Below are 19,461 nucleotides of genomic sequence, written 5' to 3'. Positions count from 1 at the left end.
TCGTGTTTAATTGTGCAAACAGTCACTTGAAATCATCGTAGTGAGATATCGGTAAGATTTACAGATGTGAACGCTGTATAAACTGTGAAATTGAAGAGCAACCTGAAAGAGATTAGACTCAGCACGCATGAAAAGTAGTTTAGGATTTTGACGAGATCTTGGTATGTGTCCAAGTCTGTCAACCTCGACACACAAATGATGGCTTTTATTCTCTGTATAATGTTTATAGACACATGTCAGAGTTGGAACGTCGACAAAAGCCCATTGTTCAATGCTGTCAATTTGATGTCCAGTCATGTCTGTATTTTTCCCTCAAGGGGTGGCTCTGGTACTTCCTTTTTGGCCTGGTTGCAAGACAGAGGCCTGATACTCTTTACTGCAGCTAGGATCCACTTTTCTGGGTTTTTATGCTCTTTTCCACAGACTTAGCTTCACAGTACCCGCACCAGGACCTTCGGAATGGGAGACGAGAGCGCTGACCGTTGGGCCAAACGCCAGGACTGCACAGCCATCGTTCGGCGTAGCTCTTAAGGCTGAGGAAATGAGGTTTACCGACGTACGCTTGCACAGCCACACATGACTGGCATCCATTACACATAGACCTCCACAGAAATGACTTTGGCCTTTTCAGGTGTGGGTGTAAATATCTGCCGCTGCTTTAATGCTGTTGTTTGTTATGATCTTGGACGGTTGTATTTTTTTTAAATCATTTTATACGTTTTGTGGTAATTTTTGTGCCAATGCGTACCATTCTAGGTCAGAAATTGTGTGCAAGATGCATAATTTATGTGTAAACAGCATTCATTATTAACTACTAAACTTTGACAGTTTTTATGTGTTTTTTTTCAACCCGAACGGCCTATTATACAGTATGTCTGTTATGTTTTTTTTGCGTGAGAGGCAAAAAAAGGTGATGACACAACTCCACAATAGAAAAGATCATGTTTGGTGTAGTTTTAAACTGTAAAAAATGCCCACCAGATGGCAGGAGTGTAAAAGAGCGCTCCATGGAAAGTAGAAAAAAGTCTGTAGCATCCACAAGGTTACATGCACATATGTGCACAGCGTGTGCACACGTACAGTTCAGTTGAAATATTTTATTTTCATGTAAAACAAGCATTGTATGTGTTGTTTATGCTGCGGCATCATTGTTTTTGATATTTTGGCTGAATGCATATGGCTACATTTGTGTCAAAATGAAAGTTATGCTTGGAATGTATTTTAAGAAAAAGTATTTTTCGACTTTTTTTCTTGAAAAAATAAATTTTGCAGAAACTTACCGATGTTCTACTGCTGAACGAACGGAAAAAGGTAGAAGCTAACTTTTTTTCTAATCTTTTTTTGGTATGTACGCACTATGATTATGTAGCCCTGGAATACAATAATCTGTGTGCCTTGAAAAATTCGGTACATGACAAAAAAATAAAAAATAAAAAATAAAAAATAAAAAATAAAAAATAAAAAATAAAAAATAAAAAATAAAAAATAAAAAATAAAAAATAAAAAATAAAAAATAAAAAATAAAAAATAAAAAACAAAAATAAGAAAATTATATTGGGAAAGCAGGAAGTGAACAAATGTAACAACTACTGGTTGTAAAAGTACCAGATGGAGGGGTAGGATTTAATAAGCTTTGCTTCTTCCTACTCCTTTTGGACATGTGGAACTGGGAACTGATTATGGGATGCACTCAATTGTAATCTGATGCATGTTCAAAAACTATATGCTTTGTCAGCCCCGCTTCTACCCTACCTCCCACCCAAAGTCAGCTGGGATAGGCTCCAGCTCACTCATAATGCTGAAGGTGATACATACATGGTTGAAAATGACTTATTATCATGTGTCGAATAGAACATATACAATATATCACAGTAATCCTCCATTGTTTGCTCAGTGCTGACTCGGTGTTTTTCGGTGTACAGTTGCTGCAGCTGGCTTGTCATGATGGAAAAAAAGTGAGCAATGCATGACACGCTTTGTATCAACACAACACGCAGCAGTTTAGCAGAGGTCAGCAAACACTTCAGGGAAACTGTTAATACTTTTCTGCTGCGGTCGGACCGCATGCAACACAATACCTGCACGGTAAATATCGAATGGAAGTCGACTGACGACTTGAAGTCACACTGGTTGTATGAAGCCGCGTTTACATGATGTTATGATTTCCAAGAGCTGCGCTGACATGCACCGACAGACAGGTTCAACTGCTGTGGTCCACAATGTTTGGAATAACAGAAGAAGAACATTTCGTGGTGTCGTTTTGCCTGATGTAACATTACCTTCATCTCTGAGATGATGTTTTCTTTTCAGGTATGACTAATTATCTTCCGAGCTTGTCACGAGCCACAAGTTAACAGCGACGCCTAATAGCTTAACCTTCCTGCAGCAAACCATCCATTCCTTACCCTTTTGAGGTCGGCTTCCAACCTTGAAATATGACGTCGGGGCACATTCAAGGCCAGAAACCACCACAAGTGCTAAAAATACCACTGCCAGTCTGGTAGCCACGAGTCTCTGTCACACACTCATTACCACATGACCTGAGGTTGGGAGGAGTGTAGCGTGTAGGGGATGTGGTCAGATGAGAGCCATATAGCGTGTGTGTGTGTGTGTGTGTGTGTGTGTGTTAGACAGCGACACTAAGAACGTTTCGGGATGTGGTAAAATAAGAGGAAAGGAGAAGTGGAAAGTGAAGATGTGAGGTGTGTGTGTGTGTGTGTGTGCAGAATCAAGCATGGTTGCGGTCAGATGCATTAGCATCATATGATATTTCCTCCGGTCTCCCGGCGTTTCGGAATGATGGCGCTCGTTGCAGGCGACTGGCTTATTATTGAAATCTTACATCACTTCATTTCAAAAGAATCTGGTTAATGAAATCAATTTTCTTTGATTCCTCCTTCTCCTCTTCTTCCACCTTCTCCAAATCTTGGTCCCAAGTCCGAGTTTCTCTCAGCTTCGTGCTTCCATCCAGCATCCTTCTCTTGTCTCTGATTTATTCCCTCGCTTCGCTCCATCCGTATGTCTGTCTGTCTGTCTGTCTGTACTCTGTTCCAGCTGCGGAGTCTCTCTTGGGTCATCAATCCTTCTCCTCGACCCGTACCTGGCACGCCTTCAGCAAACACACACACATAATACATTCATATCCACACATGTGCAAGCATCCAGACACATCATGTCGTCAATGCATGCACGAACAAGGGCACGCGTACACAAATACACACATGCATACACACACACACACACACTTCTTTAGGACGCCAGTGGGGCAACCTGATCTTCAGTCGACCTTGGACTCGAGCACGCAGATGTAACTTCCAGGTTTGGGTCAGAATGTGAAATCAAGACTAACAAGGTGATCTGTGGCTGCGTAGACCCGGGCCCAAGTCGGTTCTGGTCCCATAGCTCAGGTTTCTTTCCTGGTGCCGTGCTCCGGTCGAGCACGGTTAGCAGGAGTCGACATTTGGATGTGAAAACAAACAGAAGGAGCTCGGCTACTTCATTACACAGCAGTGGGATGTCTAGAATGGCCGATGACACGAGGGAACGTGTCGTGGAACGTGGAACACGGGGAACGGTATTGTGGATACGTTTTACCGATATTTATTTGTCTGGATTTGAACGTATGGAGCAGTACTACGTAGAGGCCACTAACGACTAACCTCCTGATTTTGTATGTTGTGTGGAATAATTTTACATTTTTTATCTGTTAGCTGGCTGCACGGTGGTCGAGTGGTTAGTGTGTTCTCCATGTTCTCCCCGTACGTGCGTGGGTTTTCTCCGGGTACTCCGGTCTCCGGTTTCCTCCCACATTCCAAAAACATGCTAGGTTAATTAGCGACTCCAAATTGTCCATAGGTATGAATGTGAGTGTGAATGGTTGTTTGTCTATATGTGCCCTGGGATTGGCTGGCCACCAGTCCTCGCCTCTCGCCCGAAGACAGATGGGATAGGCTCCAGCACCCCCTCGTGAGAAAATGAATGAATGAATACCATTAAGTAACATAATGGCTAACATTCATATCAGTAGAAAATACATTAAAAATACAGACAATAACACAATATGTAACTTAATGGGAGAAATGTGGCCAAAAAAGCTAAAGAAAAAGCCACCAGTGGCCATCAGTCCAGGGTGTACCTGGCTGGGATAGGCTCCAGCACCCCCCCCCCCCCCCCCCCCCCCGCAACCCTCATGAGGCTTAACAATAGAAAATGAATGAATGAATGAATGAATGAATGAATGAATCTGTTAGCTGCACGGTGGACAAGTGGCTGGCACGTAGGCCGCACAGTCAGGAGATCAGGAAGACCTGGGTTCGATTCTCAAAAAAACTTGCTTGTTAGGTTCATTGGCGACTCCAAATGGTCCAAAGGTACGGATGTGAGTGTGAATGGTTGTTTGTATGTGCTCCATATTTGCTCATTCGGTGTGGTACTCTAACCCTTCCAAGGAAGAAGGTGTGTTTGTGTCCCAAAATCAGTGACAATATAATACAGAGGGGAAAAATACTGTTTTGTATTGGAGTCATTAAAAATTATCACTTTACATACCGTAATGTTTACAAATATCAACTTTTTAATATTTCGTGGGTGGCCAATTGTCAGATGATGCGTTCACTGCACAACACTTGCATGGTAGAGATTTACCAAGGCAGTGAGAGGGGAAAATGATGAGGGTTACAGACATGCATGTCGATAAGAATTGGCAAAAACAGGTGATTGATGGCCAATACTTGATCAGAGGAAAGGAAGAGTCCACATAATGTATGTATATTCATCTCTTGTATAATCTTTTGTATCACGTTTTGGTCTAATTACCAGCATGAAATAAATGTCATAGTTCTCCTCCTCATCAAGATCAGACTAAGTGAAGTTATACCGGTCTGAATTCAGATTAAAACGTCAAAACAGCAAGATTCTGTCAATTTGTTTTCACAACCTTTTATACTTTTCAAGGTTTTTCCAAATCCAGATGTAGAATCCGTACACTCGGCCCACAGCTGTAAAAACAGTTTATAGAATTTGGCTCTAAATATTTACTATTATCTTATGATATAATACAGAACACACTTAACACACAGTACTTTATGCTTTTATAGCAGCTATGATGTTTTCTCAGACAAAGTAGTGTCATGCTTTTTAGAATATACCATAACAAAGTTTATTCTTAAGAATAAAAGAATTATGTCATTAGAAATCCATCTTTGGAAAGCCATGCAGCAATAGAGGAAGAATTTTAAAGGCGTTAATTACGATAAGTGCATACCCCAACGCATAAATATTCTTATACTCTACCGTCAAAACACACGTATCCCCAAGTATAAAGAGTGAAAGCATCAATAGTGTATTTCTTTCCAAACGCTGAGTTGATAAGCCTTTAAAATAAGTCAGTAGTCGATGTTTTGATTTGGTTGACTTTGCTCATCTTTTCTCCCTTGTTGGCTTTTTCTCAGCATTCTCCTTCCCTCCAAGAACGTTTGCTCATCTCTCCTGGGAGCAACCTGATGTTTTTCTACTCTGAAGTATGTCATTTTACTCTTGCCATACCACGTCTTAGACACACACACACACACACACACACTAACATTGACTTATTGCCTTCTTTGAACCTTCGCTCCGACTCCAACCGGCACAGTTTATGACAAATTAACATTTCTCTTGTGCTTATATGTTAACCACATCGAACCACATCAGTGTGCCACAGAGAAGAAAATAGTAATGCTGTGCACGTGGATCGGTTCTGCTGCAAATCCATAAAAAGGAGTCGGATGCGCATTTATACACACACGGGTCAAAGGTCAAATGTGACTCATCCTAATTGACTAAAGGAGACTTCCTAATTGGAATACCGTTAGATGGTAGATGGTAGATGGTAGATGGTGAGATGGTAGAGCTATATCCAAACATTCATTCATTCATTTTCTACCGCTTATCCTCACGAGGGTCGCGGGGTGGTGCTGGAGCCTATCCCAGCTGTCTTAAGGCGAGAGGCGGGGTACACCCTGGACTGGTGGCCAGCCAATCACAGGGCACATATAGACAAACAACCATTCACACTCACATTCATACCTATGGACAATTTGGAGTCGCTAATTAACCTAGCATGTTTTTGGAACATGCAAACTCCACACAGAGTTTCGTACTTCACCTCGTACTTTGGTACGTGACAAAAATAAAATAAAAAAAAAAATTAAACTATATTAGGAAAGCAGGAAGTGAACAAATATAACAGTTACTGATTGTAAAAGTACCAGATGGAGGGGTAGGATTTAATAAGCTTTGCTTCTTCCTACTCCTTTTGGACATGTGGAACTGTGAACTGATTATGGGATGCACTCAATTGTAATCTGATGCATGTTCAAATGAAATAAATCCATTACCATTACCATTACCATTACCATTACCATTACCATTACCATTACCATTACCATTACCATTACCATTACCATTACGAGGACCAAAAGAGTGGGAAATATTTGTGGCTGTATTGGTTGCTTCTGCAGTGCCTTGGCAGTAACATTTCGGAAGCAAACTTATTTCGGTTTCCACAGCCGAGCCGAGCTCAGACACAAATAAATCCCCCACACTAATAAGAGAGAGTCCTAGGCGAGTCCTTGGAGAGTCCTAGGTGAGTCCTAGGTGTTTTATAAGGAAGTAGCCAGATCCCGCTTGAGTATTTTAGATCCGATGAACAGACATCCTCCTGCAATCTCCAAGGACAACAAAAGTGGGCTGTGATGAAGTGACAGTTCCAAGCCCCCGGTGGCATGCAGGCCAAAGCAAACACCAGGCAGCGAAGAAGGAGAGAGCAGATCTGTCCAGGTGGTAGAAGACGGTAGGTGGAGGAGCAGGTTCATTTAGCGCACACTGACCCTACTGAGTCATGATCCTCCTACCTTGTGTTTACTTGGCAATTATGGTGATTGGGGACGTTTGAGAAAGTATCTGTCAAGTTTAAGGAATAAGCTCACCGAGCTGGTTTGGTCTTTGCGGGGTTTGTGAAATTAGGCCTGGTTTAAAATGAACTTTGTGCTATCCTATGATCCGGAATATGAAAAAAACATTGGAATTTTCATTACAGGAAGACAACAAATGAAGATATAAACAAACACATTTATACTGTATGTAGCCTGGACACTGTGAAATCATGATGGATCTGATTAATGATGGTCATGGAATCTAAGCATGCAGATAAAATAAATGTAATGGTAATGGTAATGGTTTAATTTCATTTGAACATGCATCAGATTACAATTGAGTGCATCCCATAATCAGTTCACAGTTCCACATGTCCAAAAGGAGTAGGAAGAAGCAAAGCTTATTAAATCCTACCCCTCCATCTGGTACTTTTACAATCAGTAACTGTTACATTTGTTCACTTCCTGCTTTCCTAATATAAATTAAGTTTAATTTTTTATTTTTTTTGTGTTATGACCAACCCTAACCCTTAATTTTTTTTTAATTTTTAATTTTTAATTTTTAATTTTTAATTTTTAATTTTTAATTTTTAATTTTTAATTTTTAATTTTTTATTTTTTATTTTTTATTTTTTATTTTTTATTTTTTATTTTTTATTTTTTATTTTTTATTTTTTAATTTTTTAATTTTTTAATTTTTTAATTTTTTAATTTTCTTTGGTCACATACCAAAGTAGGAGGTGATATGAGTATCCAATGCCATAATGGGTACCATAGTAAGTGTCAATATAGTGATATATATAGCACATCATGACTGGTTCAAGACTCTTCATCCTTGTATTGTATTGTATGTAGGACTAATATTTGTGGCGTAAATCACAATACTGGGAGAACTACGGTGCTTGGTGCTTTTCTAGTTTATTGAAACAGAATGGAGAAGAAGCATAAAGAAGCCAAAAACTTACAATGATTCAAATGTAAACAACAAAAGAGTAAACAATAAAGATTGGAATTAATTTTTAAAACATTATAGTAAGTAGCACATAGGAAAATGTTTTAATAATCACATATAATAATAATCACACATTTTTGCCCATATTGTTGCTTTTAAGTGTCCCGTGATTTATTTATAAATAATTCAGTAAGACCCAGGTGAATTCTAGCTTAATCATCATGTCTTCATACGTGATTTACACTTGAAACATTTGGTGAAACACACACGTCCTATTTCTTTCATGCACTTTTGCTTGATTTTGTTCAATATTTTTTCTTTCTTTACAGAATTCAGATATTATTCCAGTATATGTATTGTGGTATTTTTCACTCCAATCTGAGATTCTCCTTTTAAAGGCTTTTTTCATGCCTCCCATTATACAGGCGCAGGATTTCCAGGATTTCCTGAACGGCTCACTCTGTCCTGAGTAGAATCTTCAAGTTAGACGTACGGAAAGGGAGAGATGATTCGCTTCTCCGACACGGACATGGCCTGCCGGTCCAAAACACACAGTAAAAAAAAAAAATAAAAAAATCCTCATGCAAAAAGAAACTTTATTTATAGAAATTCACCATCTTGACAGACACAATGACTTCCATCTTTCTTTATATTTACCCTTTCATTCTTTCATAAAAAATAATTGCCATGATGAATGCTTTAAATCCCGGCCCCCGAGCCCTTTTACCAGACATTGTGGTTGAATGATGGTAAGCAGATCCTAGTCAGAGAGAAACGTTGCGTTTAGTACCACTTTAAACGCTTAGAATTCTCAGCCTATGAAAATATTATCAGTGAGGGTCGCCACTTTGCCTGGGGTGGTCAAAGGGTTGTTTTAAGGCTACCCGGGGGCTCGGCGTGATCAACTGTTTGAGCTTGTAGAATTCAGGCTGTGAAGAAAAACGATCCTGCATATCATTTAGATGTGTGTAATTAATACAGTTATGTAAACGTGAAAATAAAGCTTAATGAGACGACTTTTAAATGTCTGACATTGGCGTAGCATATGGAATTAATTATAATAGTTGGCGGTATAATGACAAATGGTTTGTTTTTCCAGTGTTGTGGATGAGGGAAACCCCAAATTCTAATATGTTCACATATGTGCACCCCCCACACCTCGGCTCAGACCGAAATTTCCTGTTAAGTAGTGGTGGGAGATGAATATGAAAGATCTGTCATTTGGTTAGTGGCTCATTTCAGCTGACAGTTTACAAAAGGAAGCTTAAATATCAATAAATACTATGTTGTTCCTTAGCAGCTTCCAAGAAGACATTATGTGGTGTGTGTGGAAGAGGAAGAAATAAAATACAGATATCAGTGGAAAGTAGGCTATTCGCGTTATAATTGGAAAGTCTACTTGGAAGTATTGGAAGTATGGGCATCATGTCAGAGACAGCAGTGGGTATTTTTTTCCTTCATAAAATGTCTACATAGTGATATTATTATTTGTATAACCACAGAGTGGTAACAGTCGGCGGTGATGGATGTTCAATATTTATTGCTTAGGGTGTTTGCTCCTCTAGTTCATTATTATTTGCAGTGTATAGTTTTATTTGCCTACTTTGGGCTCATATGTGTCATAGACTGTGCAGACGTACAGGAAGTGTTCAAAAATGTGTGCAGTACTCTTCTTATAGATAAATATACTATAATTGTGTATCCTGCAGCAGTAACTCAATAAAATATTTGTGCAGATTGTTTACATATTCTACATACAGTTTTTTTTTTTAATGCTGTTAAGCTGCATCATATAAATGAACGTGAGAGTGAACTATTCTCACATTGTGTTCAAGACAAGAGCGCTCTCTGTTGCATTAAGACAAAACTGCATGTGTATGTTGCACACTCATTTCACGTATTATAATTTTATCATATTTAACCATAAGAAACCAATGTACAGTACTAAATTTATTCAGTAAAATACTTTGTACTTCCAATAATGCTAATATTTGGATAATACTAATACTACTGATACAAATACTAACTGTGTAATGCTAGGTTGCTGGGACACAATTCACCCCGGAACGATAGATAGGGAGTGGTTGCCACCCGGAGGGGTGGGCGTACTATTACAATGTACTATTAAATACATGTATTATTATATTAAGTTTTAATTTTACGTGTCTGAAGGAAAACAGAGAATATCTGTTCAGGAAGGAAGGAAACTTTCTTTTCCATTGAAGGCAAGCTTTTATTCATAGCATTGTCACTCCGCAATCCCTACCGGAAACACAGTCAGTGTTGCACGTGTGTAGACGGCGTCTACATCCGGTTTAACTACTTTTCGGCATTTGCCATGTTTGTCCACAGGATGTCGCCATTGTTTAATATTTTCGTTGTGCTGTGTCATAATGGCATTCACGTATAGTCAATGAACTGGTTACCATCTGAGCACAAAAAGGAAGTTTTGTACGAACAATTGAACAATAGAGAGGTTTAAAACTATTTCCGGATACATGATGTAGGCACTCAAAATATTATACAGTTTAGTACAGTACATTTAATTGTGTGATGTGGATTAGGTTACGATGCATAGATCGAATAATACATCTGCAAATATGACGTAACCTTCTTTGGTGGTGTACAAACTTGGGACGCATATCCAAAAGCTAGCTAGATGTGTAACGACATATTTAGACAAGAGGATGTTGCTCCAATGATCAACGGCAGTACACTACAGGGATTCCCCATGTTGTACACATCCTGCTGCACGTAGCCTTGCTCAAACGGGATGTGTAGAGCAGTTATAACCAGTTAATTAACCATTAATACGTATATATATATTACTACCATGTTATAACCACTTGCTAGAACATGATAGTTACTATGACAGGCAGCAAAGAGCGGTCGTGTCCGGCGCCCAGTTCGCAATGGACGCGAGCAGTCAGGGATGGCATGACGTCACGTCACCAAGGAAACCCGGCTGCGCGAGGCACGTGTCATGTATAAAAGCGGAAGGCGGCGCAGTGGGCTGCGCACTCAGACTGAAGAAGCATCAACCGTGAGGTAAGCCTTTAGCCTGCTTTAGCCACCATTAACCCGCACGCAACTGATGATATCCGACAGATTCGTTCAAAAAGGACTCGTTCACACTTGTGACGTCATTTTAAAGTGTCGTCACGGACGCTGTAAAGCTGATTGTATGTACGTTAGGAATTTGACACGACGACATGACATGATCATCGGTGTCCTATTTTGCCTCGCGGAAGCCAGAATTTTACATTTTTACAAATAAATAGCTGATTAAAATGTTCAATATACCGAGTGGGCATCATTAAAAACGTTAAAGAGCCTCTTCTAGAGGATACAGGCATAGACATACGGATACAGGCCTATCTTCTCTCAGGAATGGAGGATAAGCCTTGTGATGGGAGGAGATGCAGTCATGGCGCCGGGCTGGTTGTGTAATTCAAACACTGTTGCATCATTCGGGTTGCATTTGTAATTTCACACGAATCGTTTTGGAAATTAGCCCCAGGAACAGAAAATGTGAAACCGCGCGGATGTTTTTATCTGTTGCTGGAGCAACCTTGCTGAGCTGGTAACGTGACATTGGCGGCTCCCCTTTGCTGCATCTTTGCGGAAGTAATATGGCCGTGTTACGTAACTTCACTCAACGTCTTTCTCAAAGGCAATTCGCGCGCATTAGAAGGTGCAGGGATAGCATGCAATCCAGTCTTATTGTGATGTACATATATGGCGATATTATTGTGGAATGACTGTGTCTTTTCATAGTGTAATGTAATGTCTGGCGCAGTTGGTTCATTGTGCATGGAAGCTAGGACGTGAAGAAATAAGAGATGCTAAGCTAGGACGTGATGAAATAAGAGATGCTTAGCAATCCTGTGTGTTTTATGAAGCAACCCGGTGTTGTGAGTAATATACAACATGTCTATTTTTCTGTTTTAAGTTGTGCTTTATAATGAATCCGTTAAGAAATACAACCAACATCCATGGAAGAAGTGATGACCTTTAGCTGAGAGATCAAGGTCATTTCTCCAGCTGCAGAAGGTCAATGCAGGCCTACAGCTGCTGCGATGACGTCGCTGCCAATATTTATTTTGCTATCTTGGATCAAGTGCTTAGGGGTTCCATAGTACATGTTCTAGATGATAAATATTATGTCTTCAATTAAGTCTTATTAAGTCTTCAATTCTGTGTGTCTAACCAGATTTTCAGACCTAGTGATGATTTGTGAAACATGTTAGATTTGCTTAAAAAAAACATATTAAAAAATAAATAAAAACATGGTAAAGCACTGTGTTTGCACATGTTTATGCGGCTCTGAAAGCTGAACGTACCATTCCAACGCACCTGGGGGGGGGTGCTTCTGACACACCGCTTACCTCCACTTCCGCTGCAGAGCCATCACATGACCTGCCTCTGCTATTTAATCCTCTAGGTGACACATATCACTCATGAAGTCTTATTCAAAGAGCAGACGTGTTGTTTGTGTGCTTTTGTCCTCAGGAAATAAAGCCTGCTGAGTGTGCAACTTGTGTGTGCGTGTCCGGTGGTGTGACGGCGCTGCACAAGAATGCGGTAGCGAGGTGGTCTTGGTGAAACTGTCAAAGGGCAGTAAGACGAATGAATGTTGTGGGACGCCGTATAATTAGTTTTAGGTATTTTTTGTTTGTTTGCTGCAAAATTCGGATTCACAAGGAGGCGGCCTACAAGTGAAAGGGTTCCCTGATTGGATGTTCCTCCTGTTCCTGCAGCCAATCAGCCAACTGCAGCGTAACAGTACTGTGGGATGGAAGGAGTGGCTGAGGCATAGACAGTACAATGAAAGTTTGAATAGGCAAGAGAAACTGAGGGCAGGGCAAAGCGAGGTTGTGGGCGTGGCAAAACTTAAAGTACATTTTTTTGTTCTAAAAAAAGGAATTGTGGCCAATAAAGAGTGCCAGCAAAGGACTATACTTGGTTGTTTTGTACTACAACTACAGTGTAGATTCAGTATTGTTTGCAAGTGTGTTTTTTTTCCCAGCAACGGTGCCCCTCCCCTCCTGCAACCCCACCACCGCAATGCTTTCTGTGAAGAAAATGGGTCGGAGCTCAGAGGGAGGGCAGAGCATAATGAGGTGGACGGCTAAGAATGGTAAAAACGAACAAATAGGCTGATGGAGGGAGGGCGGGCAGTTTTAACCATTCGCTGGGTGGTTGGGAAGAGAGGTGGGTGTGGGACCAAGAAGGCTTAAAACTTAAAACACGATAACGTTATGAATGTTGAGTGCTCACCAGAGCAAGCAGGTGGAGGAAAAAATCAGAAACTTGACTTGTTACGCAGACTTTTGGCCAACTTGTTTAGTCTGAAAAAAGTGATGACTACTGGAAAACATACATGCTAACACCATCCTCAAAAAGCATGATCTTGTTGGCAAATGTAGTAAAACGAATGAATCTCTCGTTCCTACCGTACAAAGCGAGAGCATGAAAAAAAAAAAAAATCCAAAAAACAAATAATGAACAAAAACGGGGATATAACTTTCTCACTTTTGGACAGATTTAGTAGAGATACTCAATTGTTTTAGGCCACCATTAAATGTACACAAGTACACACAATCTATACTGCAAAACCGCTGCTATGCAATCATTCTGTCCAGTTGACAATGATCAATTATATAATAATCCTTATTATATTATTAATTAGCCTGTTATTATTACTATAATCATTATTCTTCTTCTGATTATTACTACTACTACTAGTTATAGTAGTAGGCTAGTATTAGCCTGCTTATTTGCTTGCTTATTGGCCTACTTTTGCCCTGTTATATAAAATTTGTCAGAGTTTTTTTTTTTGTAAAAAAAATATCAATAAAAAAATGCAAAAAATAATAATAGTAATAATAAAAAAATATATAAAATTATTTAGGGGGGCTTGAGAACATTTTAGGGGGACTGAAGCCCCCCTAAAATAGGCCTAAAAACTTCACTGGCTACCAGTAATGCACTGCACTGTATCTGTTATTAGTCTCTTTTGGTTAATAAGCTAGTTCAGGGGTTCAATGAAAAGGGGCATGGCTTTTTAAATGTGATTCAGACATTGCTTGTCTTCTCTGATCCTGGTGTGCGGTTTTAAAGTACAACTTCACCAAGTCTTTGTGTTGACGCGCTCATGTTAACATTTTCACAACACTGATATTGTGACCACAGTCACGCCGTTAGTGGAACCCTTGTTGAGCTTTCTACTCTACATTTAAATGAGTGTCAGCAGATTGCAAGCTGCTGTTCCCCACATTAGACTTGACTGGTTGGCCGGGCACAATGCTGCCTCTGTGTGCTGGGAGGTTTGTGTGTGATTGTGTGCTGAATGCCAGGTCTGAAGGCAAGTGCCATTAGTAACATCCGATAATTCAACTTAACTTGCATTACATAAGGTAGCTTTTATCAAGCTGTAATACCACTACAATACTACTTTTTAATGTTAATCACAGTGATAAGGTTTTACTTCTTTACTGTGATGATTAGCAGTAATATAAGATGAAAAATACAACAATTGTGTCAAAGAGTAAACGTACAAATACAACACTCACATTGACCCACAATTCTTCCACATGAATGCAGGTTATTTATCTTACAACACAACACTAAGCCACATTGTCGGAAGCCACATTCAGTAGAGACTCTGCTATCCGTCTACTTCAAGTAGTCCTCTTTGATTCTCGAATCCAAAAGGATAACATTTATAAGCAGAGCAGCCATTTTGTTGGAAAAGCTGCATGGCCCAGGGACTGTGCTCCATGAAAATGGAGTGCAGAGTATTGACAAAGCCTAGGAGGGGCCGGAGAGGAAGGAAACTTCAAGACAAGGGAGGTTGATCGCTGAGTTTAGTAAACATACAAAAGGTGATAGCCAGCCACACTGGGCTATAGCTTCTCTAGCTTCTTTTGTTACGGAGCAGCAACACAGTACGAGGTGACAAATGGGACTTTACTTTAGTTTAAATTATAGAAAAAACATACTAGAAACAAATGTACTCTTCATTGTCTATTTGAAACGTCCTTAAAGTGGATTTCACCAAGTTGACAACCTTTCCACACATGCAACCGCACACGCAGGTCACACAGTTAAGGAGATTATAGCAGTTTAAAATGACATCCAATCAGTTTCAAGGACAACCTACAGCCATCTCACTTGCCACAAAACCTGTTGTCCAGGTGAACCCGTGCTCGAGTCCAGTGTTTCAGAAACAGGAGTAGGACAAGATGAGGGTTGTGGAATGGCGGAGCAGACGGGTCAAATAGAAGCTCAAATAGCTGAACTCATGCCAACCGCCATGCCTGAGCTGATCTTCTCACAGCAGGTCTCCCTCCCTGTCTGATCCTCACCATTGTTTTCTAAACATGTACATGCATGATATAATACCTCTTGCCTGTAGTACAGTCACTGTCAAAGGTTGTACTTTTCCATCACTGCACAAAAAATACAGTACAGCATTTTATGTAGTTAAATACCTATACTTACATTGCTTGTACCTAAATGTTGACAAACTGCATCTACTTCAATATTTATGTTTTTATTCAAGCTTGGTGTGCGCTAAACCACTTTGTAATCCATATCAGAAGGGATCTCTTTCATTTGCTTTCATGTATTGTGTGTGTATGTTCAGACATACGCACACACACTAATAATGCCAATAACTTTATTGGTCTAAACTGAAATCAGCACTAAGGTAATGTGTCTTTAAATATGTTTTTAATGCTGGCTTTTCTCTTCTTTACAGTTAACTCAGCCTCCCCCAAGAAGCAGAAAACATGGCAGACCTGTCTGTTGGAATCAATGGGTGAGTTTGAAATACATCTTTAGCAACAGGATGCGATTATTCATAGTCAAACATTAGAATATGCAAAAATGTCAGGGTTATACAATAATTACAATTTCTTCAGGTTGCATTAATTAATTCTGTGAATAATATTTTCCATATGTGTATGGGCCGCATGTGTTTTTTATGACTCCAGCACTGTAAATTGAGGAATGTCATTCATGTTATAGGAATGCTATCATTGTGAGGAGAAGGAACCACTGTGTGGGGAAATATTTCGGCATCTCCTCACAAACACTAACCTGCCTAAAAATTAAACTAACTAAACTAAAAAGTTAACTAAAAGTTAGCCAAGCTACATCCTATCAGGGAATATTGTCCAATGTCGTATTGCATCAATAAATACAAGGAACTTTGCATTTAATCAACTGCCATTTTATTGAGTCACAAAAAGGCCACACTTCATAGTGGTTTTAAAGAATTTGAATTGTAAAAATTATGGAATATAAAAATGTAACAATGAAAAATCTCTCTCTTTCTCTCTCTGTAGCTTTGGTCGTATTGGCCGCCTCGTGTTGAGGGCCTGCCTTCAGAAAGGCATTAACGTTGTGGCCATCAATGACCCCTTCATTGACCTGCAGTACATGGTGAGAAAACGCTATACTTGGATACTTAAAGTGTTTATGGAAACACATTGGATGTCTGCATCACGGCAGAACAGGATGTTCTGAGATCAAATCTTGTGGGTTTACTCTAGTTAATTCAAAAACATGCACGTCAGAGGTAATTAATTGAAGATTCTAAATTGCCCATAGGTGTGAATGTGTGTGGTTGTTGTTAAATGTGCTTTGTAATTGAATAAGTCCAGTATATAACAAGGACAATAGAAATGAACAGGACTGTCAAATCGGCATAGTACCCACTGTCCTGCCCTCACTCAGTCAGCTGGGGTAGGCTCCAGCTCACCTGCGACACTGAACAGAACAAGTGGGTGAAAATGAATGACTGTCCTAAATGGCTATAACAGAATTGTATGTACATTACTGTACTACTTGTTGTTTTGCTATAACAGAATCCTATGTACAATATTCTACTACTTGTTGTTTTGCTATAACAGAATCCTATGTACAGTACTGTACTACTTGTTGGTTTGCTCGTCATTTAGTTGAAAGGTTGTGTGTCCACGTCGCACCTCTAGGTCTACATGTTCAAGTATGACTCCACCCATGGCCGTTACCATGGTGAAGTGTCCCAGGAGGATGGCAAGCTCGTCGTCGATGGCAAACCCATTGAGGTTTTCCAGTGGTGAGTAACATAGATACGAATTCCGGGACAACATACTTGCAACATACAACATACACAACAACAAGCTGGAGCCTATCCCAGCTGAAGACTACAAATATTTTATTTTTTTCTTTCGGCTTGTTCCCTGATTACGGGGTCACCACAGCGGATCTTTTTGATCTGCATACTGATTTTTGGCTTGACCGCTTTATATTCCGGATGCCCTTCCTGACGAATACCGATGATGCTTACCAGTGGAGATTTTAACCTGAGGCATGCCCTCCAAAGTCCAGAACACAAAAAAAATCTATTAAATATATCATTATAATTAGATTTAGTTTCATACTAGTAAAATATCGAGATATTATCATTATCGCAAGCCATGTATCACATCGTATCGTGAGGTACCTTTAGATTCCCAGCACTAATTGTGCATGTCCTAATGTAATTCAAGCCTGCAATAAAAGTCTGTTGTTCCTGCAATCAAGTCTGGTGCTTGTCTCACCAAACAATGACTGACACCTAGTGACCAATGTAGAATAATACATTAACAATTTTATTGCAGCTTCTTAATTACTTTTATTTGTATTTTAGTTCATTTAGGCAAAACATGAGTAACATTTGCTTCGATTTGCATGTTTTTGACAGCATGAAGCCAGCTGAGATCCCCTGGGGCAATGTTGGTGCAAAATACGTTGTGGAGTCCACTGGCGTCTTCCTCAGTGTGGAGAAGGCTTCTGTATGTAAATACACCTCCAGTATATGCAGACACATTGGCTACAGCTTGTCAAGTCTCTAACGTGTGCCCGTTCCCTCCTGGTCCGCCATAGTCTCACCTCAGTGGCGGAGCTCAACGCGTGGTTGTGTCAGCACCCTCACCCGATGCCCCGATGTTTGTCATGGGCGTTAATGAGGACAAATATGATCCCTCCTCCATGCCCATTGTCAGGTAATTATGGTTTCATTATTTTCAAGTGATGTGACTCAATCGATCATCTGCTCTTCAGTGACCATGTCTGTGCTTCCATTAACAGCAATGCCTCCTGCACCACCAACTGCCTGGCCCCCCTGGCCAAAGTCATCCATGATAACTTTGGCATTGAGGAGGCTCTCATGGTAAGTTACAGTAAGAAAGCTCCAACAACAAGCACAACTGAATAATGGCGCTGAAAGGGAAATAATGTTTGTCATCGTAGACTACAGTCCATGCCTACACAGCCACCCAGAAGACAGTGGATGGTCCCAGCGCCAAGGCCTGGCGTGACGGCCGTGGGGCCCACCAGAACATCATTCCAGCCTCCACTGGTGCCGCCAAGGCTGTGGGCAAAGTCATCCCTGAGCTTAATGGGTGAGGACATGAAGAAAAACACTATTTTTATACATTGATAATTGAGGCGGGCTAATGAATTATGTATTTGTCTCCAGTAAGCTGACAGGCATGGCCTTCAGGGTGCCGGTGGCTGATGTGTCTGTGGTAGACCTGACATGTCGCCTGTCAAAACCCGCATCTTACGCTACCATTAAGGAAGCTGTTAAGAAGGCCGCTCACGGGCCCCTGAAGGGAATCCTTGGTTACACCGAGGATCAGGTGACACAAATACAATCAATGTTTGAAATCGTGTATTTAAATGTGATTATCAGAAACTGAACCGCTTGCATTGTTTTTCAGGTGGTGTCCTCTGACTTCATTGGCGACTGCCACTCTTCCATCTTCGATGCTGGTGCTGGCATCTCCCTCAATGACAACTTTGTGAAGCTCATTTCCTGGTTGGTTTTTTGTTTGTTTTGGATTTAAACAAAGATTGTCCTAAAAAAGCATTTGGATCATTTCTCACTTCTTCTCCTCTTCCAGGTATGACAATGAGTTTGGCTACAGCCACCGTGTTGCTGACCTGCTGCTGTACATGAACTCCAAGGAGTAGACACTTCCTGTGCTGAGAGGAAGTCCGTAAAGGGACCACGCCCCACCCATATTTCATCCCCTCCTTTCTCTTTTACACATGGAACCCAGCATAGCCCTGTCTTAGTTTCACAGCCCATTAGCTCTACTACTGTACACGTTGGCAGCAGAAACTGTGTTAAGTGTTCTGAGTTAATCTTGTCCTTTTCTTTCATGATGAGATGATCGGTTGTTGACAGTATTTGTGTCTGTGTGCCCCTGCCCTCTTCACCTCCCAACGCCACTGTAGTTGTGTCGTTTTGGCTCAGTACTATGGTTAACTGCTGTACCCATCTCTATGTTGGTGTGTTTCAAAGGCTTAATCACCAGTGGAAGGAGGAACATAAGAGGCAGAGTGACTGTAAAACCTCTAAAGAGTAATGAGTCAAAAAATAAAACTTGAAAACCTTCAATCCGTCTACTTGTCCTGTTTAATTGTACGCTTATACGCTTTGACACTGTGACACTTCATTACACGCAAATGATCACTTTGTTTAAAAATATTAAGCAATATTATTTTACATAAATTATTTAAGTTCATAGGCTATCACAGAAAACCAAGGCCAAT

General features: G+C 40.3%; 1 protein-coding gene across 1 annotated transcript; it reads left to right on the top strand.

Moving 5' to 3' along the window:
• Window positions 1-10,809: 10,809 nt before the first annotated feature.
• Window positions 10,810-19,306, top strand: gapdhs (glyceraldehyde-3-phosphate dehydrogenase, spermatogenic). Its single transcript, XM_058053426.1, has 11 exons — window positions 10,810-10,914; window positions 15,632-15,691; window positions 16,221-16,317; window positions 16,869-16,975; window positions 17,603-17,693; window positions 17,785-17,903; window positions 17,989-18,070; window positions 18,151-18,302; window positions 18,380-18,542; window positions 18,624-18,721; window positions 18,807-19,306. The coding sequence occupies exons 2-11, from the start codon at window positions 15,663-15,665 to the stop codon at window positions 18,874-18,876; spliced, it is 1,008 nt and encodes a 335-aa protein (XP_057909409.1). The 5' UTR covers window positions 10,810-10,914; window positions 15,632-15,662; the 3' UTR covers window positions 18,877-19,306.
• Window positions 19,307-19,461: the final 155 nt, after the last annotated feature.

The sequence above is a fragment of the Doryrhamphus excisus genome, chromosome 17 (assembly GCF_030265055.1).
Source record: "Doryrhamphus excisus isolate RoL2022-K1 chromosome 17, RoL_Dexc_1.0, whole genome shotgun sequence".
NCBI classification, from domain to species: domain Eukaryota; kingdom Metazoa; phylum Chordata; class Actinopteri; order Syngnathiformes; family Syngnathidae; genus Doryrhamphus; species Doryrhamphus excisus.
Note: the sequence above shows the minus strand (reverse complement) of the source record. Positions and strands in the feature narration are given on the sequence as shown.